Source organism: Cetorhinus maximus, chromosome 12, assembly GCF_964194155.1.
Source record: "Cetorhinus maximus chromosome 12, sCetMax3.hap1.1, whole genome shotgun sequence".
NCBI classification, from domain to species: domain Eukaryota; kingdom Metazoa; phylum Chordata; class Chondrichthyes; order Lamniformes; family Cetorhinidae; genus Cetorhinus; species Cetorhinus maximus.
The window spans coordinates 11,732,335-11,759,973 of record NC_135890.1 but is presented as its reverse complement, the minus strand read 5'-3'; the positions used below and the strand labels follow the sequence as shown (position 1 = coordinate 11,759,973).

Below are 27,639 nucleotides of genomic sequence, written 5' to 3'. Positions count from 1 at the left end.
GTTTATGTAGGGTTTGATCCAGAGCAGGTTCATGAAGCAGGGCTCCGTGCTCTATGGGCTATTCCCAGGGATGCATACACAGATAAGAATCAACTGCTCTTGGAGGACCATCAACTCATTGGAAGATGCTCTTCGGTCTGTCCAAAACTTGATCTAGAGCAGTCGACAAATGAGTGTTGCAGACTGGCACATTCCGAGGTCCAGGACTATATGCTGAGGGACGCACTTAAGCTTGGGGCAGTCGCCGCAAAGGCTCAGTGGAGAAAGGTCCTTCTACCAACTGAGGGTCTGGAAACTGTATAAAACCCCTCCCACCGCAAGCCCCAGAAAATATTTGACATGAAATGTAAATGTACACTTTAAACATAGCTATAATGGCAAGTGTAGTGATGCAATTTGTACTGTATTGAAAGAAACAGGTTTGTATTGCACTCTACGTAATGTCAAATTCGAACAGTTATGTAACACTTTTACAAATGTTATCTGAAGTATATTCTGGGAGAGAAACAAAGCTGTGACCGATGTGAAATCTTGATAAGGCGGGCTTACTGTTAAGTGGTACTGAAATCATTTGAACATCACAGAGCCAAATATTACTTCTTTCATATTCGAGCAAGGGAGCCAGTAAGACGTTTAGTTCAGGCGTCTCCGTGAAACTTGCTTTTATGCCATCAAATCTCGGCCAATTCATAACTTTTTCTTCCCCATCTTCCACCCCCACCCCCCACCCCAGCCCCCCCCCACCCCCCTACCCCCCAACCCCAGCTTTCCTTTCTCAAAAGTGTAGACACAAGTTGCCATAGATCCCCGCAGCCCATACTCATCTCATCCTCACACAACTGAAGAATCAGTTAACATTGTCATCTTCTCCAGTGTCACTGAGTACTGACCACATGCTGCAAATTGGGAATCCAGATGCAGATAACTGCCTTTCCGATTAGGGGGAAAAAACATGAGATACAGCCGGTAGGGCTGCGATCTCAATTCTTATATTTTCGTGGCGTGTGCATATGCCCTTTAACCTTTCTGTGGGTTTGTTGGTAAAATGGGGGCAAGTGTGTGTGTGTGTTTTTTTAAACTAAATGAGAGCTTTACATCCTCTGTTATTGAACGGTGACAGATGTTTAAATCTATATGTGAAGTGCATTCACCTGAATTGCAGGCCAACAACCCACTCCCGAGATACTCAAAAGGCATCCAACTCGAACAGTGGGTTGAGCAATTTGGGTGGCTGCCTAAAATGGGCTTTAGGCCTCTTACGCAAGTAACATCCTTCTGTGATCGAACTTGGGGCTGAGCGGTTCACTGCACTTTGCATCAAACCATGATATATTTGGCCTGGGAGTGCATAATGCAAGGTCGAGAGCCTATATTGGTGTTATTTTTTGACACTGGGGGTGAGTAATGAGATAACACTGATCAGGTAACTTAGGAATAGGTCGCCTAAATTGGAAGGTGTTCAATTCTCCTAACGCGCCTCATCTTGATGAGCACAAAATTCACCAAGAAAGAGGAACGTAATTCTGTTGCAGAAGCATCCCTTGTGGATTGTGCTGTCATATGGAGATGGAGAAGCACCGGGTGGATATTCTCCGTTCCCACCAATGAGAAACAGTCCCTGTTTTGAGCAGGTCTTCTGCAACACTCCAGCTAAGGCTGTGTAGCTGCGAGTGATAAAGAACGCACTCCCACAAGCAATTAAAAACAGTTTTAGCCACAAATTTTTCATCAGTGGGTAACATATACACTGGTCAGAGATAATCCATCTATCACATCCAGACAACTAATGCAATTCTTTCAGAAGCATCATAGGAGTGAATCCTGCTGTTTGATTAGCACTGGCATTATTCAAAGCTCCTTGAATTCTAAGCTAATATACACCTGACTCACACTGTGATACCAAGATAGTGCTTCATTTAGCCGGAGCCATGTTGCGTTAATTTGAACTGCAAACACAAAGCTTCATTCCTCGTTTAAAACTAGATTCTTTTTGGTGGCTGCTTTTCGTGGACTGGATTTCAAATCACTAAACAAATCTTCCCAGCACTCTTGTTGAAGTGCACTGCATTTTCATTAAGTCGTTATACTTGGTAATTTTAAGCAAATTAAATTTTGGACATGAGGCAGGAGCTATCAGTGAGAGAGTTCTCAGCCCACCAGTTCAAAGGCAGAACTTACTTTACAGCCAAGTCTCGAGTGTATTTTTAAAAAAATGCTACTAGTCTTTGATATGACTAAATGAGTGCCTGAAACCTGGAGTCACTGGTGAACTCTTTGTTTGGTTTGACTTTTGGCAGAACATGATGAGCTCTCTGCCAACTGAAACAGACCAGGATTAAGAGAAAGAGGGAGAGCGAGAGGGAGAGCAAGGGGGAGGGAGAGCGAGGGGAGGGGGTGGCATTTGGCAGACTAGTAAGAGAAAGGAAAAGGATGCAAAAAGAGAAGAATAAACCAACAAGAAAAAGAGACAGAGTCAGAATTGCAGATGGGAAACAAGAAATTGATAGCAGACAAGAGAAAGTAATAGAGACAGACAGGCGTAGGGGGCTTTTGGGCTTCTGAACCCTCCAGCGGACTGAGTGAATTGATCCCCCCTCTGTCAGTGTAAGAAATGTGGCTGTCACTTTTATGTGCAGCAAGCTCCCACAAACAGCAGTGAGATAATGACAGCACCCCCAACACCCGCTAAAGTGCTGTTCTCTGTCTAGCACCTCATTCACATGCTCTGAGTGATGAGAATCGGCAGGTTGATGGACCGCAGGCGGCATCACGGCAAGGTGCAATCTTTTCCATTGAAATCAGTGGATAATATGCGACCACTCCGCTATCATCTGTTTGGGCTCCTTATGCCCATGTGATTGTGTTTTCCAGGGGGACGTGACTGTATCACAATCAGCATCGACTACTTACTAATCCCCAACCCAGGGGTGTTGGAACCATTTGAAAAGGTCCTTGCTGGCTGAGATCAGCAAACTTGACAAGACTGAAGACTGTACGCCTTCTTCCGTGTGGCTGAGCTACACTTTGCAGGAGCTCATTCATATTTTACTTACAAATAAATATCAATCTTCCACGACTCAGAGGGACTGCATGTCTCCTACTGCTGTAGTGAGTCACGGACACTAAGTCTTCCCAAGGCTCAAAGCCCAGCCTGTGCTATGCTAAGTGATCTCAGCTCCGTAGAGAGGGGAGAAATCAGCCAGTTCTCCCACTGGTGTTTGTTATCCAGTGACCCTTACTGGAGGATGCATGTGAGGCAGTTGAGGACCGGACCAGGCAAAGGCTGCTGGCACTATTCCATGAGGGATTATTCTGCTGACGCTCACCATTAAGATACCCCGGGGGGATGAGTCCCCTAAATGGATACGAGACGGGAGCCACCACCATTGTAAGTGGCTGTGGGGGAGGAGAATAGAAAACTAGGGGGAGGGAAAGGAAAAACAATGAAAAAAACCCACGACCACAAAACACTAAGTTGGAAAATTCTGTGACCGCAATGATTTAATCAGCTCCACATGATTAGCTGTAATGTTTAACTTGTTTCAATACATAATTTAGAAAATAAACCTAAAGCATGCATTATGCACCCACTGGGGCATTTTGGTTCAATTATCTACAATTTAGAAGAACACAGAAAACTCTTTGAACACTCTCCAAGATTCTGGATTCAACTCAGCGTCAACTAAAAACACTCAACTGTTCCAGACTTATATATATAACACTGAACCTACAAGCATGAAAGCCCAAGAGTGTGTCAAGGCCCGAGTGCGTTGAGGTGCAAGTGCTAAAATGGGCATTTGGTGCAGGTGTGAATTCAGTGCGGGGGGGTGGGGGAGGGAGGTGAGGCTTTTAATTTCCTCTTTTTCACCCTCCAGAAGCTGGTGAATGTTCAAGGCTTCAATTAGGTGAGCAGGTTGGCGGTGGCTTGGTGAGTTTTTAAGATTTTATCCTTCTAAAATTGTTTAAACCTGTACTGGGGAAATATAAGTATTGCGTTATATTTATAGCTTAACTAGTTAAGCTACTTGGTACAACAGCAGCTCACAGTTGAGTGATATTTCTCAACTTGAATCCTAATTAGTTAGATTAAACACAATAAAGATGGCAGGGCAGGTGATGTGCTATAGCCGTAGCGTGTGGGAGCTGGTGGACACCAGTGTGATCCAGAGGAGCCACACCAAGTGTCTGCAGCTGGAGAAATTTCAGCTCAAAGTTGATGAGCTGGAATCCGAGCTTTGGACGCTGCGACGCATCAGGGAGGGGGAAAGTTTCCTGGACACTTTGGTCCGGGGGGCAGTCACACCCCTGAGGTTAGGTACTTCAGCTTTGGCCCGTGGTCAGGGGCAGGAGGGTGTGACTCCAAGTGGGGCAGGAATGGGGATCCAGAAGGTAGAAGTGGAGGAGCCTCAGCCCTTGCAATTGTCCAACAAGTTCGAGGCTCTTGCAGCTGACATGGATAAGGGCAGGGACTGGAGAGAGGATCAGCAAACTGCCCACGGCACCATGGCTCAGGGAGCCATTCAAGCGGAGGGTGTAAAAAGTAATATAGTTGTGGTAGGGGAGGGTATATTTAGTGGGGGATAGATTCTATTCTCTGAGGCTAGGTGTGTGTGCCCCAAAGGCTGTGCTGCCTGCCTGATGCCAGGGTTAAGGGCATCTCCTCAAGGCTGGAGAGGAACTTGGAGCGGATCCAGTTGTTGTGGTCCACGTAGGTACCAATGACATAGGCAGGACCAAGAAAGAGGTTCTGCCGAGGGCGTCTGAGCAGCTGGGGACTAAATTAAAAAACAGAACCACAAAGGCAACAATGCCTGCATTACTACCTGAGTCCTGAGCAAATTGACACAGGGTAAACCGGATCAGAGAACTGAATGTGTGGCTCAAGGATTGGTGAGGGAGAAATGGGTTTCAAATTATCAGGCACTGACAGCAGTACTGGGGAAAGAGGAAGCTACACTATTGGGACGGCCCTCACAAGAACCATGATGGGACCAGTGTAATAGCAAATAATATAACCAGGGTTGTAGACAGGGCTTTATGGGCTGATACGATAGCCATTATATAGACATGGTTGCAAACTGACCATGGCTGGGACTTGAATATTCAAGGATATTTGGCTTTTCAGAAGCACAGGAAGAAAGGAAAAAGGTGGGAGGGTAACTCTGTTAATAAAGGATGAGATCAGTGCTGTAATGAGAAATGATCTTGCTTCAGTAGAGGAATAAAATGTATAATCAGTTTGGGTGGAGATAAGAAATATCAAAGGAAAGAAGTCACTGGTTGGAGTGGTTTATAGGCTCCCTGACAATAGCTACACTGTAGATCACAGTATAAATCAAGAAATAATGGGGGCTTGTAAGAAAGGTATTTCAATAATCGTGGAAGATTTTAATCTTCATATAGACTGGATGAATTAAATTGGCAAAAGTAGTCTGGAGGATGAGTTCATAGGGTATATTCAGGACAGTTTCTTGGAACAATATGTTCAGGAATCGACCTAGCACCAGGCTGTTTTAGAATTGGTAATGTGAAATGAGACAGGATTAATTGATGACTTCCTAGTAAAGGATCTTCTAGGTAAGAGTGATCATAACACGATAGAATTTCCCATTCAGTTTGAGAGTGAGAAGTGTGGGTCTAAAGCTAGTGTCTTAAATTGGGACAATTGGGATAAAGGCAATTACAAGGGCATGAAGACAGAGGGGAATAGGAAAAAAGATTAAAAGCTAAGGTGGTAGAGAAGCAGTGGTAGACATTTAATGAGATATTTCATAACTCTCAAGAAAGATATATTCCATTGAGAAAGAAAGGCTCCAATAGAAGGATGCACCATCTGTGGTTAACTAAGGAAGTTAAGGGTGAAATTGAAAGAAAAGATGTACAATGCTGCAAAGGTTAGCGGTAGACCAAAAAGGTCAGGAAAGTTTTTAGTAACCAGTAAAGAATGATTGAAAATATAACAATAATAAAGAGGGAGAAACTGGAGTATGAGAGAAAACTAGCAAGAAATATAAAAACAGACAGTATAAGCTTTTACAAATATATGAAAAGGAAGAAGTGGCTAAAGTAAGCATTTGTCTCTTACAGGGTGAGATTGGAAATTTAATGGGAAACAAGAAAATGGCAGAGACTTTTAACAAGTATCTTGTATCGGTCTTCACTGTGGAAGACACAGAAAGCATCCCAAGAACAGTAGAAAATCAAGAGGCAAAAGGGAGGGAGGAACTTAAAACAATCATGATCACCATAGAAAAAGAATTAGGAAAACTAATGGAACTAAAGGTTGACAAGTCCCCTGGCCCTGCATCCTCGGGTCTTAAACTAAGTGGCTGCAGAGATGAAGGATGCATTGGTTGTAATCTTCCAAAATTCCATAGGTTCTGGAAAGGTCACAGTGGATTGGAAAACCACAAATGCAACACCACTATTCAAAACAAGGAGTGAGACAGAAGCTATAGGTCAGTTAATGTAACTTATCATTGGTAAAATGCTGGAATCCATTATGAAGGAGGTAGTAGCTGAACATTTAGAAAATCATAAAACAGGCAGAGTCAACATGGTTTTATGAAAGGGAAATAGTGTTTGATAAATTTATTGGAGTTCTTTGAGGATATAACAATTAGGGTGGATAGAGGGGAACCAGTAGATGTAATGTATTTGGATTTCCATAAAGGCATTCAATTAGATGTCACACAAAAGGCAACTGCAGAAGATAAGAGCTTATGGTGTTGGGGGTGTTATATCAGCTTGGAGAGGCAATTGGCTAACTATCAGAGGGTCAGGACAAATGGGTCATTTTCAGTTTGGCAAACTGTAACTAGTGGAGTGACGCAGAGGTAAGTGCTGGGGTCTCAACTATTTACGATCCTACATTAATGACTGGGATGAAGGGACAGACTATATTGTAGCTAAGTTTGCTGATGATATGAAAATAGGTAGGAAAGCAAGTAGTGAGGAGGATACAAAGTGTCTGTAAAAGGATGTAGACAGGTATAAGTAATTGGGGAAAAAATTGGCAGATGAAGTTTAATGTGGGAAGATGTGAGGTTGCCCAGTTTGACAGAAGAACAGAAAAGCAGCATATTATTGAAATGAGAGAGACTGCAGAATGCTGCAGTACAGTGGGATCTGGGTGTCCCAGTATATGAATCACAAAACGTTAGTGTGCAGGTACCGCAAGTAATTAGAAAGGCAAATGGAATTTTGCCCTATATTGCAAGAGGGATGGAGTATAAAAGTAGGGCAGTCTTGCTACAGTTATGCAGGTCATTGGTAAGACTACACCTAGAGGAGTTTGTACAGATAAGACAGAAGCATTTGCAACAATCTTCAGCCAGAAGTGCCAAGTGGATGACCCATCTCATCCTCTGCCAGGTGAAACCAGTATCACAGATGCCAGTCTCCAGCCAATTTGATTCACTCCACGTGATATCAAGAAATGGCTGAAGGCACTGGATACAGCAAAGGCTATGGGCCCTGACAACATTCCGGCAATAGTACTAAAGATTTGTGCTCCAGAATTGCCGCACCCCCAGCCAAGCTGTTCCAGTAGAGCTACAACACTGGCATCTACCCGGCTATGTGGAAAATTGCCCAGGTATGTCCTATACACAAAATGCAGGACAAACCCAAACCGGCCAATTACTGCCCCTTCAGTCTACTCTCGATCATCAGTAAGTGATGGAAGGTGTCTTCAACAGTGCTATCAAGCGGCACTTGCTTAGCAATAAATTGCTCACGAACGCTCAGTTTGGGTTCCGCCAGGGCCACGCAGCTCCTGACCTCATTACAGCCTTGGTTCAAACGTAGACAAAAGAGCTGAACTCCTGAGATGAGGTAAAAGTGACTGCCCTTGACATCAAGGCAGCATTTGACCAAATACGGCATCAAGCAAAACTAGACTCAATGGGAATCAGGGGGATAACTCTCCACTGGTTGGAGTCATACCTAGCACAAAGGAAGATGGCTGTAGTTGTAGAAGGTCAATCATGTCAGTTCCAGGGCATCACTGCAGAAGTTCCTCAGGGTAGTGTCCTAGGCCCAACCATCTTCAGTTGCTTCATCAATGACCTTCTTTCCATCAGAAGGTCAGAAGTGGGGATGTTCGCTGATGATTGCATAATGTTCAGCACCATTCGTGAGTCCTCAGACACTGAAGCAGTCCATGTCCAACTGCAGCAAGACCTGGACATTATCCAGGCTTAGGTTGAGACATGGAAAATAAACTTCATGCCACACAAGTGCCAGGCAGTGCCCATCTCCAACAAGAGAGAATCCAACCTTCTCCCCATGACATTCAATGGCACTACCATCACTGAATCCCCCGCTATCAACATCCTGGGGGTTACCATTGACCATAAACTTAACTGCAGCAGTCATTTTAATACTGTAGCTACAAGAGCAGGTCCAAGGCTAGGAATCCTGCAGTGAGTAACTCACCTCCTGACTCCCCAAAGCCTGTCTACCATCTACATGGCACAAGTCAGCAGTGTGATCGAATTCTCTCCACTTGCCTGGATGAATGCAGCTCCCATAACACTCAAGAAGCTTGACGCCATCCAGGGCAAAGCAGCCCGCTTGATTGGCACCCCATCCACAAACACTCACTCCCTCCACCGCCGACGCACAGTAGCAGCAGTGTGTACCACCTACAAGATGCACTGCAGGAATGCGCCGAGGCTCCTTCGACAGCACCTTCGAAACCCACGACTACTACCATCTAAAAGGACAAGGACAGCAGATATATGGTAAATTCACTACCTGGAAACCTCCAAGTCACTTGCCATCCTGACTTGGAAGTAAATCGTTGTTCCTTCACTGCCGCTGGGTCAAAACCTGGAGCTCCCTGTCTAACAGTACTGTGGTGTACCTACACCACATAGACTGCAGCGGTTCAAGAAGGTAGCTTACCACCACCTTCTCAAGGGCAATTAGGGATGGGCAATAAACGCTGGCCCAGCCAACAATGCCCACATCCCATGAATGAAGAAGAAAATTGGTCTCTTTACGTAAGGAGGGATACATTTGCATTGGAAGCAGTTCAGAGAAGATTCAATAGGGTTGATTCCTGGGATGAAGGGTTTGTCTTATGGGGAAAGGTCTAACAGTTTGGGCCTATAGTCACTAGAGTTTGGAAGAACGAGAACTGATCTTATTGAAACATAAGATTCTGAGGGGGTTTGACAAGGTAGAGGCTAGGAGCATGTTCCTTCTCATGGGGGAGTCTAGAACTAGCGGCACTGTTTAAGATTAGGGGGTCTCCCATTTAAGTTGGAGATAAGGAGGAATTTCTTCTCTGAGAGTGTAGTTAGTCTCTGGCATTCTCTTCCACAGAGAGCTGTGGAGGCTGGGTCATTGAATATACTGAAGGCTGAGTTAGACAGATTTTTGATCAAGAAGGGAATCAAGGGTTATTGGGGACAGGCATGAAAATGGAGTTAAGGCCACAATTGGATCAACCATGATCTTATTGAATGGCGGAGCAGGCTCAATGGGATGAATAGCCTACTCCTTTTGATCTTATTACAAGAATCAGCACGCCGATTTGGTCCTTTGGAACAAATCTCAGAAAAGGTTGGGGATTAATACAATTAAAATCCTGTTTATTCTCTGTGCAACTGGTTGCTCAATTGTGTTTTTTAAACTGCTTTTCCGGGTGAAGACACTCTTGTCTCCATTACTCACTCAGCTCCTTTCTCAGGTTTGTCCGTAAATCTGTCAGAATTACGTCAGCACTTGTAAGCCAGAGATGGTCTCATCATCAATAGGGACTCCGTTGAATCCAGAACCTTGGGGTGTGTTCGAAGAGTTTTTCTGTTTTTTTTTTAATATTGTATATAATGTAACAGCGGGTGCCTCATGCTTGCTTGAGGTTTGTTTTCTAAATTATGCACTGAAGCAAGTTGAACATGACACGTTTGACCCAACTATTGCAGTTTAAATTAGACAGAGCCATTTTGAAAATGCTCAGGGTAGCCTTCCTTTCTTTGATGTTCCTATCTTAGATACTGTTCAATGCGGTCATGAGTAAGTCAGGCTGTAGCTCCACTGCTGCAGGTACGAACAGTTCTACACCAAGCCTAGCACCCGCTTCAGTTCTGAACTGGGTAAATGGCGGCAGTTCCGATTAAACAAGGCCGCAATATGGATTCAATGCTGGTACTGTACTCCTGCTTTCACAATCCATGCTAATGAAGACAGAACCTACCCACACTCGTAGATCAACATGAACCTGCCCTTTCCACCATACCTTATGGAGCCGTTTCATTGTTGCTGAGCATTATGGGTAAACACCACCCCCATTGGTACAGAATCAAATCTTTCTTAACCTGGAGTGTGAGCAGGAGACAGGTGAGGTAAACAAAAGAACACAACAGGAAAAATAAAAATGGGGAATAAATAAAATAACCACTTTATATGTTGGATGGTTTCACCCAACGTAATGTGTTAATAACATTGAACATTATAGTATAGGAAAAGCTCGACTGGCCCGTCAAATGTGTGCCAGTGTTTTCAACCATGAGCCACAAATCGATTCCCACCCTCCAGTCCAATCCTCATAACCATTTGTGCTATAGAATTTCACATACTGTCCAGCCCTTGTGTAACGATTATTTTTCTCACATCTGTTAATTCCTTTTCTGATCATCGTAATTTTACACTTTCTTGCTACCGTCTCACCAACCACTGGGGACCATTTATCATTATTACCTGAGCGTACTTCACTGATAAGCTTAAAGGCCTCTCTCAAATCAGTCCTTGGCAGCACTTGGGAAAAGTGTCCTAATTTCTCAAGTCTTCTTCCATCATTGTATTCCTCATTCTTGGCAATTGAATATAGGCTGCATTTTCCTACTGCCTTTATATCCTTCCTGGAATAGGTACCCTAAACTGCATATGATGTTCCAAACACGTCTAAGTTGAAGTTTAGCACTAACTTCTTGCTCCTGTATTAAATGTCTCTGGATACAAAAACAACTAATCCATTTTGTCTTCTTATTGGTCTAATGGTAGTTTTTTTTAGATGATTAGCCACAGTCCACATAGGACCGTAGGAATCTCTCTTCATTAGAGAAAGGGAAAATTGGTTATATATAGCTTGAGGGGTACCACTCCACAACTGTGGGGTAAGGTGAGGAGGCAGCCTTCATTAACTACCATAACTGGTATGGGGATTGAACCTGCACTGCTGTCATTCAGCATCATACTCTATCCATCCAGCCAACTGAGCTAACCAATTCCACTAAAATAATTGCACCCACGTGGGCCTAACAATGCCACCTTTAATAATGACATAACTGTACTCAAAAGGTCAGACTATTCCTCTATTCCACTCAAGAGTTTTACTATTAAACTTGCATGTCCTTGCCCTAGTCTTGCTTCCTAAAATTTTACTTGAGATTCCAGTGGTTATCCTTCAGGATATACAAAAATGAACACAACTTGCTCTACTATTATCTGTGATTAATTAATTACTGCGTTCACATGGAATTTTTCTGTTTTCCTTTTGACAAAGTTGTTTATCCAGTTAAGGTAGGAAGAATATCAGTTTGTGTTTTAACTGGGCTACAGAACATGCCAGTGGATCAGTGCTGTAATAGAGTTATGTGGTAACTCAGCTAAAATTCGGGCGCCCACAGAGATGTTAACTTAAAAAGTATATGCCTGATGTTTTTACTTCCTACTGCCAGGGGAATGTCAGTTCAAATTAAACCACCGACAGCGGGGCAAGAGAAACAGGTTCAGCTGAGCAAAGATAAATACAGGGCTGAAGCAAGAACGCTCTAATACGCACACACACATCTTGGAGAGGGTGCAGAGGAGATTTAGCATAATGGTACCAGGGACAAGGGACTTGAGACTGGAGAAGCTGGGGTTGCTCCCCTTACAGAAGGGTGCGTTAAGGAGAGATTTGATCGCCTACAATATTATGAAGAGTTTTGATAAACTAGGTAAGGAGAAATAGTTTCCATTGGCAACATGGTTGGTAATCAGAGGACACGGATTGAAGAGCCAAAGGGAGGTGAGTTTTTTTTTTACATAAGCACAGCAAACTGGTATGACCTGGAATGCTCTGCCTGAAAGGGTGGTGTAAACAGCTTCAATAGTAACTAACTTTTAAAAAGGAATTGGAGAAAAACTTGGAAAGGAAAAATCTGCAGGGTTCTGGGGGAAGAGCCGAAGGAATAGGACTAAGGAGATAATTCTTCCAAACAGCTAGCATAAGCAGGATGAGCCGAATGGTTTCCTCCTCCTCTGTCCAACTCTTATGATTTTATGAGCACGTGGAATGGACTTCCAATGGGCTACAGGGCCCTGAAATCACTGAAAACAGTGATTGGTTGCTGTGACAGGGAGAAACGGGCCTTCTGTGCATCTGCCTTTGACAGTGGGTGGGTTTAGCCGGAGATCCCATTCAGGACAATCTGCAGGCATTGTTGGTGCTTTCCGATTAGCAATCAGCAGAGGACATTTTGGCAAATTAAAATACCATTTCATTCTGTGCCCTGCATTTTATCTTATCAGAAGTAAGCTTAACGACACCAAACCATTAAACCACAGTGCTTGTATTCCAAGGCCTGTGCATTTGCTCTTGTCTGGCTGCATAAAGGCTTTCAGTCAAGTATCCAATTAAGATAATGTTTTACAACAGAGGGAACAATGTGCACTACTTTCCATTTCTTTCTGCGAATGCAGTAAGCTCTGCAGTGAGGCACACAATTATTTCCTCAAAAAATAAAGATAAAGACCCATTAAATTGCCAGTTGTTTGGAAATCCGTATTGAATTTATAATCGCAATTTCAAGCTAGGAGCATGCAGCAATGGCACACAAATAGCTTTGTCGCTGTTGCATAAAATTGCAATCCTTGTGTTTAAACAATCATCAGGATCAATTCTCAAAATGGTACACTTTCAAATTAAAATGAAGCCTGGAAACTAAGACCAGCTAAGAAAGCTGCGCTTTCCCCCCGATTAAGATCAATTTTTGCACAAATCAGTAACAAAGGACTCCACGCAAGAATATAAATGGGCTCTGTAAAGAAGCAGAGTGTTTACAAGTTGTTCTGCCAAGAATTTTATTGAACCCTCCCCCCGCCCCCCACCAAACACACACCCAGGTGAAGATGGCCACTTTGCTTTGTATACGCAGGGCAGCAGGCATCCAAGGAACCAAAGTCCGAGCAATACTGAGCACTATCAGGAATTTGGAATGCCCCACTACCTCATCACGCCAAATAGGGCTCCGATTAAAGCAAATTTTGCAACCGTCGGACCTTGTCCAATAAATCTGCCAACCTTTGCTCCTTTTGCACTTTTGTCTATCTCTTATTGCCCCTATGTTGCCAGCCTTCCTGATTCATTTGCAAGCCTGGGGATTTTAGGATTTACTCTTTCAAACTTAAGTGTGGAAATTTCTCAGTTGAGGTGCATGAATTACAAAGAGCTGCAAGTCGCAGGGTGTGCAGGTAAAACTGCCAGCATTGGCATGGGCTGTTCCCTCACTAATTTTAATGCAATTGGTTCCCACATCAAATCTGTGTCTTCCAGTTCTCAGATAATTCTCCAGTATTTATGGAGCACTGAAAAATATTAACCAGAGCATATTCATCTCCTCCTTTCATTTCCTAAGCATTTTAAGATGGATCCAATCTGGCCTTGGACTCTTGTGGATATTTGACCCTTCTAATTTCCACATAAAACTTAAGAATGTAAGGAGTAGGAAGAGTAGGCCATTTGGCCCTTCGAACCTGCACTGCCATTCAATATGATCATGGCTGATCTGATTGTGGCCTTAACTGCAATTTCCTGCCTGTCCTCCATAACTCTTGATTCCCTTCTGGATCAAAAAGCTAGCTCAGCCTTGAGTATATTCAATGACCCAGCCTCCACATTATTTACTAGTCCCTAGAAGAACCATAAATCATAGGAGCATAGAAAAGTGGTTGGATAAGGAGAAGCAAGATACATTTAATTTGCCTTCTACTAGCCTGGTAGTCACAGTGATGGTGTTGGCTAATCATGGCAATCAATCTCAATCAAATAGTCTACAATCGACTGAGATGACTGGGATTACTCTTCCAAACTTTGAAAATTTTCAAGCGTCAAGACCATTTTTGGGTCCCGACCCCATTCACAGCAACAGGGACTTCAGGCACAAGCTCATAGTAGCTGACCAATTAAGAACCCGCCTCTGGGAGTGCCGTCCAATTAGGGATGGAGGGTGGGCTGAGGAGGTGGGAGGGCCAATCAGCACCTGTGAAGGTGGCCAGTAACCTTCACTGTTGAGGCTGTGAGAGTGCTGTTGAAGAGTGGGGAACACAAAGCAGGGAAACACAATGGAAGTAGGGTTGCCAACCCTCCCAGAATGGCCGGGTGTCTTGCCAGAATTGGCATCAATCCCCTGGTGGCCAAAGGAAGCAATCCAGGAGATTTTAAAACAATATTTTAAGCAAATAAGTCACATAATTTGTGCTTCTGAGTCACAGCTGGTTCAACCAGTCATCAGCAACAACCACCAATAAGGGGAAGAAACTGGAAAATTCCCACCATGAGCTATTGTCACGTGACAACACCACATCCGGCGCAGCACCGCCCATTAAAATTAAATCCTTAAGCCGGAAAAATAGGCCAAGAGGATTCCAACTGGCTTGGATTTTGGCAGGCTGCGATGCGATTGGTAGGGTTTGAATTTCCTTAAGGGTTTTGGCGTGAGCAGCGGGCGTTTGTCAGAGTGCGATCAGGGGTTTGGATCACTTCACCTCAGATCTTTCCATTAAAAACAGAGAGAAGAAAACAATGAATACAAGCACTCTGAGTATTACCATATATTAGTGTTGAGTTCACCCACAACGTTTCCATACATTGGCACTGAGTTCACCCCCAGTGTTTCTATACATTAGTGCTGAGTTTATCCCTACTTCAGGTACAGGTCATATCCTCTGGTTCTACTGCTCCAGGCAAGATGCAATAATTCATCTTGGCCTATATTTACAAGTACCTTTAGAATCCAAAAAATAGCAATTAGACCACCTCTCAACTTTCTCTTTTCCAGTGATCGCATGCCCAATTTATATAATTGCTCCAATTTTTCAATCATTCTGGATACTCTTGTCTGTGTCCTTTTATTATGGCAATGACCAGAACTGTACACAGTTTTCTAAGTGCAGGAACACCAATGATTTATAAAGTGGCTGGATTACTGCAGTATTTCAGTTCAACATTGACCTTTTAATAAATCCCAACATCTGATTTGCTTTACTCACCGCTGAGTATTGTCATGATAGCTTCAATTTATTGCCAATCAGGACATTCAGATCACTTTCATTTTCCATGCACAATATTTACTATTAGTTGAGTTTGTCTGGAGTCTTCTGTGAAAACTGCCATGAAGACACCAATTAATATAACTGCCATATTCTGAACAACTGCAATAGTTTAACCCAATTGATCTTTTAACACCCCTTCATTTAAATGGAATAACTTGATTTAGACTCAACCCAAATCCCAGTGGCTGAGGGACCACAGCACAGAACTTACTGCACTAACACACTGTTGGCTTCAGTCAGTCAGCTCAATGATTTCTTTTGGCAGCTCTCAATTGACAAGAAACTTCATGCAATATAAACAGAATAAAGAGTTTACAAGGATCCTGGGACATCTCACTAGCATTAAGCTCCAGACTGTTATGCTAGAATTGAAAGGAAACAAATAAATTCAGGGCACATACATGTAAATAAGGTGTGGGGATGCATCCCGCTCAGAATTTCATGTTCAGTAGTATCAGGCCTAAATGAATCACTAAATGCACTGTGCCCCAGAAGCATTGGATGCAGGTCGACACTCACATGGCTATATAGTTTCAGCCTGCTCATGGTGGGTGGGTGGGTGGGTGCGATAGAATGGACACAAACCCACAAAGGGGGAGGCTGAAACTGGTAGGTGAGTCACCCAGGCAATTGCTGCACATCTTTGAAGAGATCATTACAGAGCGACAATGAGGCCTGGGGTATCAGCTGACTAACTTGCCCTGTCAACTGGGGTGTAGTCACACAGCAGTGGGGGGGGAGGGGAGTCTAAATAAAGAGACAGAGCAATACCACTGATGATTAGGCAGTGATTTCATTGAGCGGTTCAGGTATAATTTTCAGTCAGGAGTGAAGCTTGATGGATTCATCATCTTCATTCATCCTAAATCTAATGAGATTGCAACTCTTGTCATTAGCCTAAGTTATAAATTATACCCATCAGGAATGACTGAATAGGCTTGGGCTCTTTTTTCTAGAAAAGTAAAAAGCTGTGAGGGGACCAAATAGAGGCCTTAATAATCATGAAGCGTTTGACAGGGTAGATGTAGAAAAAAATTACGGTGAACTTCTCCAAACTTAGGGGTCCTTACTAAAAAATCCAACAAAGGTTTTGGGAGAAATTACTTTGCCCAGGGAGTAGTGGGATGCACAACTTGTAACCACAAGGAATAGTTGAGGAGAATAGAAAAGAGACTTTTAAGGGGAAGCCGGAGAAGAACATCCAGGTGTTGAGCTGAGGAGTCATCTGCTTGCTAAAAGTGAATACAAGAGACTCCACAGAGAAGGGTAACTCTCCTCGTGTCCTCAACAACATTCCTCCCTCATCCAACACCACCAAAACAGATTATCTGGTAATTCAGCCTTTTGCTACTTATGGGACCTTGCTACATGCAAACTGGTGGCAGCATTACACTGCATGAACAGTGACTGCACTTTGAAAAGCAACCCTTCTGCTATAACAAATTTTGAGATATCCTGTGGATGCGATAAGGCATCGAATTTACAGCATGCAAACAGGCCAATTGGCCCAACTGGTTAATGCCAGTGTTTATTCATCACATAAACCTCCTCCCACCCCTGTCGTCTAACACTATCAGCGTATCCTTCTAATCCTTTCTCCCTAGTCTGTTTAAAAGGCATAGCATAAATGCAAGGTCTTATTGTGTTTGGGTAAATTAGCTATATTAGTTAGTTAGTTTCTGCCTTGCTGAACACCATTAACCAAAAGCTGAATCTCAAAACTGTAGCTTCAACAAGAGAACAATAGATTAAAAACAAGTAAAATAAGGAATAACAACATAATAAATGAATAAATGAAAAGGAAAGTAAGGTCTGTATACGTCAAACCTGTGATTTTTGCCATTGCATTTTAGTGATACAAGGTGCAATCCTGCCTACAGCTCTGAAATCAATCCCCTGGATTAGCCTGTTTATTGTAAAATACCCTGTGGAGTTTGGAATAGGAGGATTTAATGCATTTTCATCTTCTTTTGGACCCATGGCAAACCTCAGTGTGGAAACAAGCACGTACACTTCCTAGTCGAGGCCCGCATCACATTCCAGGCATTGCACTTTGTCGCCAATAAAATCCAATCGTTTCACTCTGGGTTTTTCTGACCTGGAGCCTGAAATTTACAAGCAATTTACAAACCTCCAATCTGCGAGCAGCTGCAATTTTTCGGGGCCCCCGCCTGGAGTGACAGAGCTTCTAGAGGCCTATGAAAAGTTGGCAGCTATACTCTTCAGTCATCTTCAGATTCCAGGTACATAGGAGCAATGCCACGGGAGATTAACTAACCCTTTCTAAGCACAAATTGCTGTTCTTTACTGCCTTTCTTGAATACATCTATACACAGGTCCATTTAAACAGTGGTAATCAAAGTAGAGGTTCCAGCTTCAAAACGTATCCTTAATAAAAATCTAATTCTGCCAGGCATGTTTACACAGAATTGTAATCTACTCCTGTGTCAACTGTTGCAGGTTCACTGATGCCCACTAAACAGATTCTCATTTCACTTGTTTCTATTGAGCCTTTTTTTTTTCCAGTTTAATGATATAATTAAATTAAAGCATTTCAATTTTAACTTTTAGAACAATCACAGCATATGGGCAATGCAACCTGTTTTATTGAGGTTTGAAATACTTTATCTCTGGATCAAATCTGTGTTTCTTTTTTTATATATATAAAAAAAAATCACTTTCCACTTCCGCTCAGCTTCCTAAACAGTGGGAGGAGCAGGGTTCCTGATTAGACCAGCGCTCGGCATCAACTGTTTGCAGACCCCACGTCTTTGTGAATAAAACAATCATGATTTTAAGACTAGATTGAGGAAAATACTTATGTTCGCTCATTGAGAGAACAATCATAGGACTATTCGAGGCAGGAAGAGGCCATTATGTCCCATAAGCTCAGAACTTTTTGATTGACCATCCGTTTGTGTCATTTTTCTCCACATCCCAATGAATTTCCTTTTTTCCTGTTATCAAGGGCGTAGTTTTAAATAAAAACAGGATTTCCCAACGTACACGCATAACAACTCTTTTACATCAAATTACATAGAATATACGGCAGAGATGCAGACTATTCGGTCCAAAAAGTCTCTGCTGTTTACACTCCACATGAGTCTCCTTCTGTTCCATCAACTCAGCCTTTCAGCATATCTTCTCTTTTCCTTTTCTCTCATGAACTTGTCCACTTCCCTTCTGAAAGCATTCGAGCTGTTGGTAGAATTATTGACAGGGAACTTCATCTATCCCTCAGCCTGCAGAAATGCTTCTCCTTTCTAATACTTCTAAATTGCTTTTCACCTAATTTATACTCCACTGCCCTTTCCCTGTTACTTATTCCACAAGCCTATTCCTCTTTGGGTAGAAAAACCTCCGCCTGCCCCCCCACTTCCCAGCTCTTCATTTTTAATTTCTATCTCTCTGGCAACCTTTTTGTCTTTCTTCACTGTAATGACCTTGAAAACTTTGATTAGCTCACCTTGGGATCTCCCTCTCCTCCAAAGATGACTGGCCCAAAATGGAAGGCAAGCCATAAGCTTCAGTCAACATTTGAAATAAAATCAGTGGTACTCACCGCAGGTAAAGTTTTAATATTGTGCAGAGCATTCTGTGCCTCAAGTGCTGCTTTCCTTGTGTAAAATGTAACAAAACAACACCCTGTAAAAGAAAAATGCTAGAATTTAAAAGGTAGGAAATTCAATTTTTTTTTAATAGACATTAATACACAAAGCTCATTAGACTAGCAGACATCATTCTGCCACATTATTTCCCTACACCACCACCAACCCACCAACCTTTCAAAGCCCAGAGTCCATTTAAAGTAATACCAATGTATGCAGGGAGCCATTAAGTTTAGATGATTCATCCATTATGTCTTATTTAAATGATTAAAGACAGAGTGTGATTAGGTGGATTTAATATCCGGCAGCTCTGAATATCCTAGGTGCTTGCTACAACAAGCATATCCAAGTTCCCAAGCAATAACCATTCTGCATTATTATATTCTCTGAAGCAGGGCTCCAAATGAAAATATTACAAGCTAAAAACAGGCAATATAAGTAGCATAAAAAATAATGTAAAAGCAGACCATGCTAGAAAGACACAGCATGCCTTTTGGTGTTCTCGTATAAGCACTGCATGTTCCCAATCTTTTCTGATTTCTGACATTAAGTGGGTTTTTTTTTAATCTCCAGTTTTCCCCTCTCCACTTTGTCCTGATGGCAACAACACCATGGCCACCTCTTGCCCTGAGGCACCTCAACCCGGTGGGCATCACTGGTACGCTAGCTCAGGCAGTGAGTGCCAGCAGAGCATGTGACACAGGAGGCAATGAGGGAACTATCGTAGCTGGACTCGCTCTTGTCCTCACAGCGCGTACACGTATGGACACCCAAACAGCTGGCTGACCTTTGCGCTCCTTGGCCTAAAACAGAGGCCAATTGTGCCATTCCTACCATCATCCTGACGGAACTCAGCACCGACCATAATAATATATACACAATAAACAGGAAAATGTAAACATGTACAACAGGAATGGCAGCTCTCCTGAGCAGAATTGAGAATAGGCCACAGTCATTTGATAACAGATTTGTAATAATGTGCTGGGGCCACCGGAGAATTAGGACTTTTTGCAGAACAAATTAAAAAACAAAGAACAATAATAATAAGACCAGACAAAATTACTGCTGCGTATCTGGGTATTATACTCCCATTGATGTTTTTTTTTTCATAAAACACTTAACTCTCCTCTCTTGAGTGTAACTTCATTGGTCATGTGAAACACTGAACAATCAATAGGACCGTGATTTAATAGAGAAATAAACAGACAACCACTGAGCTGCTGGCACTTCAGCCCTCCAGTCCTGAAACTGAAGTGTCCTTATACCTTGGGCGTCATCAAAAGATTTCCCAATATATGAGACATTCAGCCTCTGAAAATGGAAGTGCCTGATCCCTGATAAACAATATTGCCCGTCCTCGCTGATCTGTCCCCTTTTTGTGGGAGGGATGGGGTGAGTTCCTACATATAAAGGTAGGTAGCTGTTGGTTCGCCAGCACTACTTCACTGAAATGACACAGCTTGCAGTTTCTACTGACAATAGGAATGAAGATTATTTTGAGGCAGCAGTGATGCGCAACAACACACAGAAAGATGGTGTCTTTTTTTGTGTCTGCAAGTCCACTGAACCCAGTAGCAGGCATCCTTGCACTGATGTCAGAGTGGCTCGAGCAGATCTCCCCAGGAGTAGGTCAAACCGCTTGTCCAAAAAGGATTGAACCAGGGAGAAAATAGACTCTGCCAAGCAAAAATTATGGATTCAGATGAAAGCATGCAACATGATTTTTATTACATTTCAAGTCTCTATCCGGGTTTATATTCAATGTGATGCTATTTTAATCTGCTATTCGTTGTTCAGCAGCAATGAATACCATCTGGATACAGAGCAACCGCCATGAACCACAGCTGTTAAGAATACTGACAACATTTTTACCAATAAAAGAATCACAGCCGAGTATTATATGATATTCCAATTAGTATGTTTTTTTGAGAGGGAGACTATTTACATAGGGATTTCAGCAGCTGTTAAGGAGGGAACATCTAGGGGAGGGAAAGTGGGGGACAGAAAGGATTCTCCTGTCAATTTTACTCCAACAAAGCCTCGTTAATGATATTATTAAATAGAACTCAGTGCCTCTGCCTACTTGCACCACTACTGTAGGTCTTCCAGCTCCTGATAAGTGACTAGTGGATGCACGAGTTGGTGGCTGTGGTGCTTGGGCGGAGCCATGTCACACATGACAGGACGTTCTCAGCGTTGATTCCTGGGCCGTTTTGATTTGGCCGCTTTCAACTGATGGGCAGTGATATCGGGTGGTGCTAAGTATCTCTGATGAGGCAGGTGGGGAGGGAAAGGAGTGAGGGCGGGGGTGGGGGGCACACATAAGGGTGGGTGAGGGGTGAAAATGAATCACTCTCAGCCAGGAGTCTGTCAGGATGTGCACACGTGTAGACAGTGGGTGAAGAGAAGACTCCACAGTGAGACAGCCTGCTGCAATGTGTTGTCCCGCTCACGGTTGAGAGGGGATCATGGATCTCAGTCTAACAAATAAAGAATTAATCGGGATCCCGACTGACCCACAATACAGCGGAACTGCCATTTCACGCTGGTTTTCCAGAGATCCCAAGGCCACCTCATAGAGGCAGCTAGGCTAGATCAGGAATAAAGAGAGAAAGAAATAACTTGCATTTATATCGCACCTTTCATGCCCCCAGGAGGCCCCAAATGCTTTACAGCCACTGAAGCACTTCTTGAAGTGCAGTCACTGGCGTAACATAAAGAAACACAGCAGCCAATTTGCACACAGCAAGGGCCTGCAGACAACAATGTGACAATGACCAGGTAATCTGTTTTAGCAATTCCAATCAAGGGAGAGATTTTGGCCTAGATATGGGGGGGGAAAGCTCCCCTGCTATTCTTCCAATAGTGGCCATGGGCTCTCCTACATCCACCTGAGAAAGCAGACATCTTATCTGACGGACAGCCCCACCTCAGTACCACTCCCTCACTCCCTGGCGTGTCAGCCTAGATTTAGTGCACAATTTTCTGGAATAGGTCTTGAACCCCACGACCAAGAATTTCTTATATTTGGGAAAAAAAAACATCTGAATCGTTTTAGAGATATCAGGATTGCACCAGACAGATTCCAACTCTCTGGTCACTTTGCGACCGATGAGATTCACACGGAGCTATGAAAAATTCTATTTATAGCTACTTCCAAATAGAATTTTAAAAAAAAAAGGGTTTATATAAATCTTCCTTAATCTGTAGCTCAGGTAAAATCAATGGAGGTTGAATTGTTGCCCCTTCTGTACTGTTATTTTATTTTCAATGTGTCCCCGGTGAGCCTTATAAATTACAGCAAAAGATCACAATTTTCAGATGGAATGTTGGAAATACTAGATTTACTTTATACTGAAAAACTTTAAGTCAACAACAGCAAATGAAAACTTAAATGATACAAGCGAGCTCACGGCTGCTTCCTCTGCATCCTGATCTAGCCTAGCTGCCTCTACGAGGTGCCATGGGTTCTCTGGAAAACCAGCATGAAATGGCAGTTCAGCTGATTGCTGCCCACAAATTGTGTTTCGTTTCCATTTCTCCTCCTCTTCCCCTCGCCGCCCCCGACCAAGATGCTAAGCTCATCCGACGTTACGGGTTCATGAGGGTTAGCTGCCCTCTGGGGCCCTTGCCACAAAGCGATGTGTCAATGGGTGGGTGCACACAGCAACAAGCCCTTCCGAGCTTTATTAAAAGCAAGTCCTGATGGCAAGAAAAACTAAAAGCTGCTCTTAAACTCTCAGTTCTGCATATTATACCCTCTGGGTTCAATCAGTTGAGTCCCATTTATACTAGCAATCAGAACCACACTATTTCAGATCTCTCCAAGCACTGATTACAATTGGGGCTACTCTCTACACCCCTCACAGTATGAGGCACTTTCAATGATAGAAATTTAATTGATTTCACCTCACCAAAGCAAACCAGGCCAGTATTCATACAGTACAGGAGATTACTAACACATGCATTCATTTAGTGGCTTATTATGTTGATTTGTCTCAAAGCACTTCACACAATGAATTACATTTTGAAGTGCACTGATTGTTGTAATGTCAGTAAAGGCAGCAGCTGCTCAGTGCCGGCAAGGCCCCATAAATAGCAACAAGACATATGGCTATTTGTTGAGGGAGGATCATTGGTGAGGGCCACAGTAGACCTGCCTGCTCTTTGAGTCATGCCGTGGGATTTTTAATGTTCACCAGAACCAACCGTACAGTCAGGTGGGGATAATGGGTTTAACAACTGATCTCAAGATTGGCACCTCTGACAATGTAGTACTCCCTCAGTAATGCAATTGAATCTCAGTCTGGGTTGCATTGGAGCCGCAGTGTGATGAAAACAACATGGCGTCTTAAACTTGCTTTTTCACTTACTTTTATTTTTTGTTCTTTTCATAATTTTGTTATTTTATTGGCTCACAAATTTACAGGAACTCATGCACAAATGGAACACTTGGAAAACTTTGTACTGATGAAATGCTGATGCCCAGTTTAGTGCTGCAATGTCCCTATTGTGAAGAGACTCCTCTGCAGAGGGCAGCGTTGTGTTGTCCATAAAGGAGAGGCCATGGCAACTGCTAACGCCAAAGGGTTACATTTTATACATGAGTTTCTGCACACAAGGTATGCTGGTTCATGAACTGGATTTGGACCTCTGGTGATTGATGTGGTGCAGTTTAGACAAAAGGAGAAGTTTCTCTCTCATTGTCAGGAATTATGAAACATGGAATACTTTTATCTGCAATAACACACACCTTGCTAATTTTAATTAACTGTAGATGTGAAATACCCACAGAGACTAGTTGGACAATTATTTTAATTTGAAATTTACCAATGACCCGCTGATGCAGCAAGAGATTGAAATACAGAATCATACAGCACAGAAAAGAGGCCAATCAGCCCATTGTGCTAAAGCAGGCTCCTTGCAGAAATTACCCAATTAGTCCCACTCCCAGCTCTTTCCCCATTGTTCTGCAAACGTTTCTATTTTAAGTATATATCCAATTTTCCCTTATCATACTCTTAGATAAATGATCTTCCGTTGATGCCCTCATTAATGAGGAGTAAATACCTAAGTACATCAGCCAATGTGAAGAATAGTATGTGCCTTTATAACTTTTGACTAAGCATAGGAAGTGTTTGTACATTTTCAATTAGAATCCTAAACTATGTGCAGGTTGGTTGTTTGATCAGATTGCACTGGCCCAGATTTTCCTGTAATGGTGAAATCAGTGACTTAGATGGTAAATTTTGTCATCGAGCATGCTGGTTTTTTGAATAGAATACCTTGCAGCAAGTGTAGCAGTGAAATCAGCCACTCAGTGCCAATCTACGAGCTGAAGTAACTGCACATTTGCCATGCAAAACCACAAGAGGGATCAAGTGAATGGAAGTGTAACTTCTTAAACAGATATTAACCTACAATTAAACACTCAAGTCCTTCTAAAGTGCTGTTGTGCTCAAGTTGGAAAGATTAAGAAAGATAAGTGACTTGGCTAAATAAACCAATGAGTAAAAACTACTTTGGTCCCTTTGTGATTTGAGGCAGGTACAATGTTCTCAGGATAGTCACAACCGCAGAATTATAGCAACAAACCTCCGAGTCTAAATGATACAATAGAATACAATTGATTTTGGCTCCCTGTTTTCCATTCTGATCCTGCAGCAATAAATCACGCTGCTCCCAGGTCTTCAACACAATTAGTTTTAAGTCTAAGTGGCAGCAGCATGAAAATTGGTTCATGCAGGAAAATAGGGATCACCATTGATTTCAATGGGGGGAGGGGGTGCAGAGCTTTAATTAACTTCTCACTGATACAGATTGGCTAAATGTGCGTGTGCAGCAAGTGTAAATACTTGTTTTAAAAAAAAAATCCTTTACCCCAAATTCCTATGCCAATGTGTTTGGTCTCCAGGTGTCACTTCTCACTGGTTAGTGGCTGAAATCAGGAACTCAGTGGAGCAAGGCATCAAACTCACCTTCTGTCACTGCACAGCCTAACACATTGGCGCTTCAATGCACTATACCAATGCTGGCAGTTTTAATCAAGGGCCCTTGCTCCCCTAAAGATTCATGTACACAGTGGTTAATGTAGTGAGTACATGAGCTATATAGATCAGGTCTGCTCCCTGTTTTGTGCTGAGTTAGCTGACTGCGTCTATGGCAGTTGTTGGGTTGCTTTTCCCCTATGTTCAAAGCATTAATGTGTTGTCAGTGGAAGCTGATGTTGATACAACTGGCTTCAATGATCCTGGGCTGAGAGGACATGTTTCCAATACCTGATTGATACAGTGTGTTCTCCCCTCTGGACATGTGAGTAAGTACAAGCATGCAAGCTTGGCGGTCATGGCTTCTGTGGTTGAATAGTCTTTCAGATTTAAACATGGAAAACGGCCATTTGGATGAGGGAGTGATGTGTGGGGGCAACTGGACATTGTTAGTCAATACCTTTCAGAAAACAAGAGGAGAGAGAATGGATTTAGGTGCCCACACGATATAGCGTATTCTCGGCAACAATACAGTATCATCAGATTGCTAGTGCCATCCAGTTGGGACAGCAAAACTAAAATTGTCACCATTTACAGTGGAAATGTCTAAAGTTACCTTGACTTCTGTAGTTTCACAGACCTATACTTAATGTTGAAGTTAATATAATTGAGTCTTTATGTGCACCATTGTACATTAAGCACAGAAATTCTGCATTCCTGTTGAAATAAAATGATGTTTCCCAAAAGTGACAATTCACTAGGTACCATTCAGTCGAAGGTTTCTAATGCATATTTCATCTCAGCAATAGCACTTAGTGTAGGAGTTAAACACTTGCTCCATTTACCTCCATCGAGGCTGTCAGTTCTTAGTTAACATTTTACAGTGGAAGAGATTGTTGATTCCTGAGTGATGGAGCATTCACATCCTTACCTTATGGTCATGTGTTATCTGGTTAACTGAATCCACTGACTCTTTTGGGGTTGAGTTTTGTCAATTCTAAGTGGGGGCTAAAGTGTATTGTACATCATTGGAAGTGAATGTTTATGCTGGGGGGCGGGGGGGGCGGGGTGAGTAGGTAATGGGGGAAAATACCATTGGCATTGTCCATATATCAGTTCATTATAAAGATGGCTGTGATGTGGACTGGTTTATGCTCCATGCTGCATCAACGACAACAGGTTAGGTACTCCTTATAATGATGAGCTGCAAAGGTCTTCAGATCTGAATAATGGGCTTCCTTGATGCCTCCCTCTGGGTGATCTGGTGTTGATCAAAGATGAGAGGATCCTGAGCCTTTGCTGTGTAAAATTATTTGATTTGGGATGGCAGTAAAGGTACTACAATTGGTTTTAGGTCTGCTGAGCAAGGCAGAGAAGAGAAATCATCTAAGGTCTCTACTTCTGATGGTCAATCCATTACCCAATGCAAAGCAGTTGGGTGATGGAGATAGACTTTTTTTTCTCATGTTAGAAATACATGATCATGCTCAATGTTGACACTATACAAGAGAGTAAGAGGAATGGCTAGTTAATCAGTTTACATTAATCATAGGGTATCACAGTTCCTGGATTACAACCCTGACTATACTTCAGAAATACTTAATTGGCTAAAAGCTCTTGGGGGTACCTGAGGTCATGAAATTAAACCATTGCTATGTAAATCCAAGTTCTTTATTTCTCTATGGGTTCCACAATGGCCAACTGCAATACCAGAACAGGCAGACAGGAGGCGCTTGGTTCAATGCCCCAATTGAAAACTGACAGTGATATATTTGGAGCACTCCGTCAGAACTGGAGTGTCAGTGCAGATTATGCAGCCACATTCTGGCCTGGAAGCTTGAATTCACAAACTTCCAAACCTGAGCACATTCCAGAGGAGGGTATAGAATGATCGTGGGAGGAAATCTACCCCATGTTCTGGCAGTCACAGAAGATTATTGACAGCCAGGTTTATCCTGGGATAGGGTGGGCTCATTGTCAGAACTGCTTTTGGAAGGGGAAATGAGAAGCTTTTGAAAGTAAAGTGTTAGTTATTGTGGAAGTCTGATTTCTGCAAGAATCCATGCATCAGTGGGAAAAGTGTGTTCCTATAGATTTAGAGGGAGGAGAACTGACAATCCCGTTAAACACACTGATGCTTTCCATTCACTTTCAGTCACCAGCCAATATTATTTTAAAATGCTCTAAGATTCTTGCAGAAAATGGATGACTTTACAACTGCTACTTGTGTACTGCCTCAGGAAATCATTCTTGGTGATATATTTGTGTTTTACCAGATTTCTCCCCTTCTCTCTCAAAAGTACCAGTTCCCGTCAGGAGGCAGTTCTTTAAGCACCACTGACTGTCTGGTATCTTACCCAAGTGACCATTCTTGATGTGAAAGGCAGGACAGTGATTGTCAGCTGCTTGTTATTCACTAGGTAACTTTGCTTTGTTCATTATCTAATGTATACTCTTGTGCCAATTATTATTCTGCCTACATTATCATAAATTTATGCAACGCATTTTCTTGTAACTAAAACGCATTGTGCAATAGTTCTTTGCTAGTTATTACTACCGAGGCAAGACATTTCCCTGTCAGATATAACTAGTGCTAGCTGCTACTAGTTGCTGCTGTTACTATTAACTTTGTAACACACTCTTGCTAGCTATTATACAACCTACTTGCTTGCCAATTATTTTCTATGTAACATTCTTGCAACTATTCTCTGTACAAC

The 27,639-nt window shown here is 42.7% G+C and overlaps 1 protein-coding gene across 27 annotated transcripts in view; it reads right to left on the bottom strand.

The window, feature by feature from the left end:
* The window catches only part of celf2 (cugbp, Elav-like family member 2), a 726,013-nt gene that overhangs the window by 100,648 nt on the left and 597,726 nt on the right, over positions 1-27,639 (bottom strand). For all 27 annotated transcript variants that reach the window (XM_078553002.1, XM_078553000.1, XM_078552995.1 and 24 more), the window contains one exon: positions 18,890-18,972. In XM_078553002.1, the coding sequence (XP_078409128.1) occupies positions 18,890-18,972 (83 nt within the window). The remainder of the gene's footprint in view (positions 1-18,889; positions 18,973-27,639) is intronic.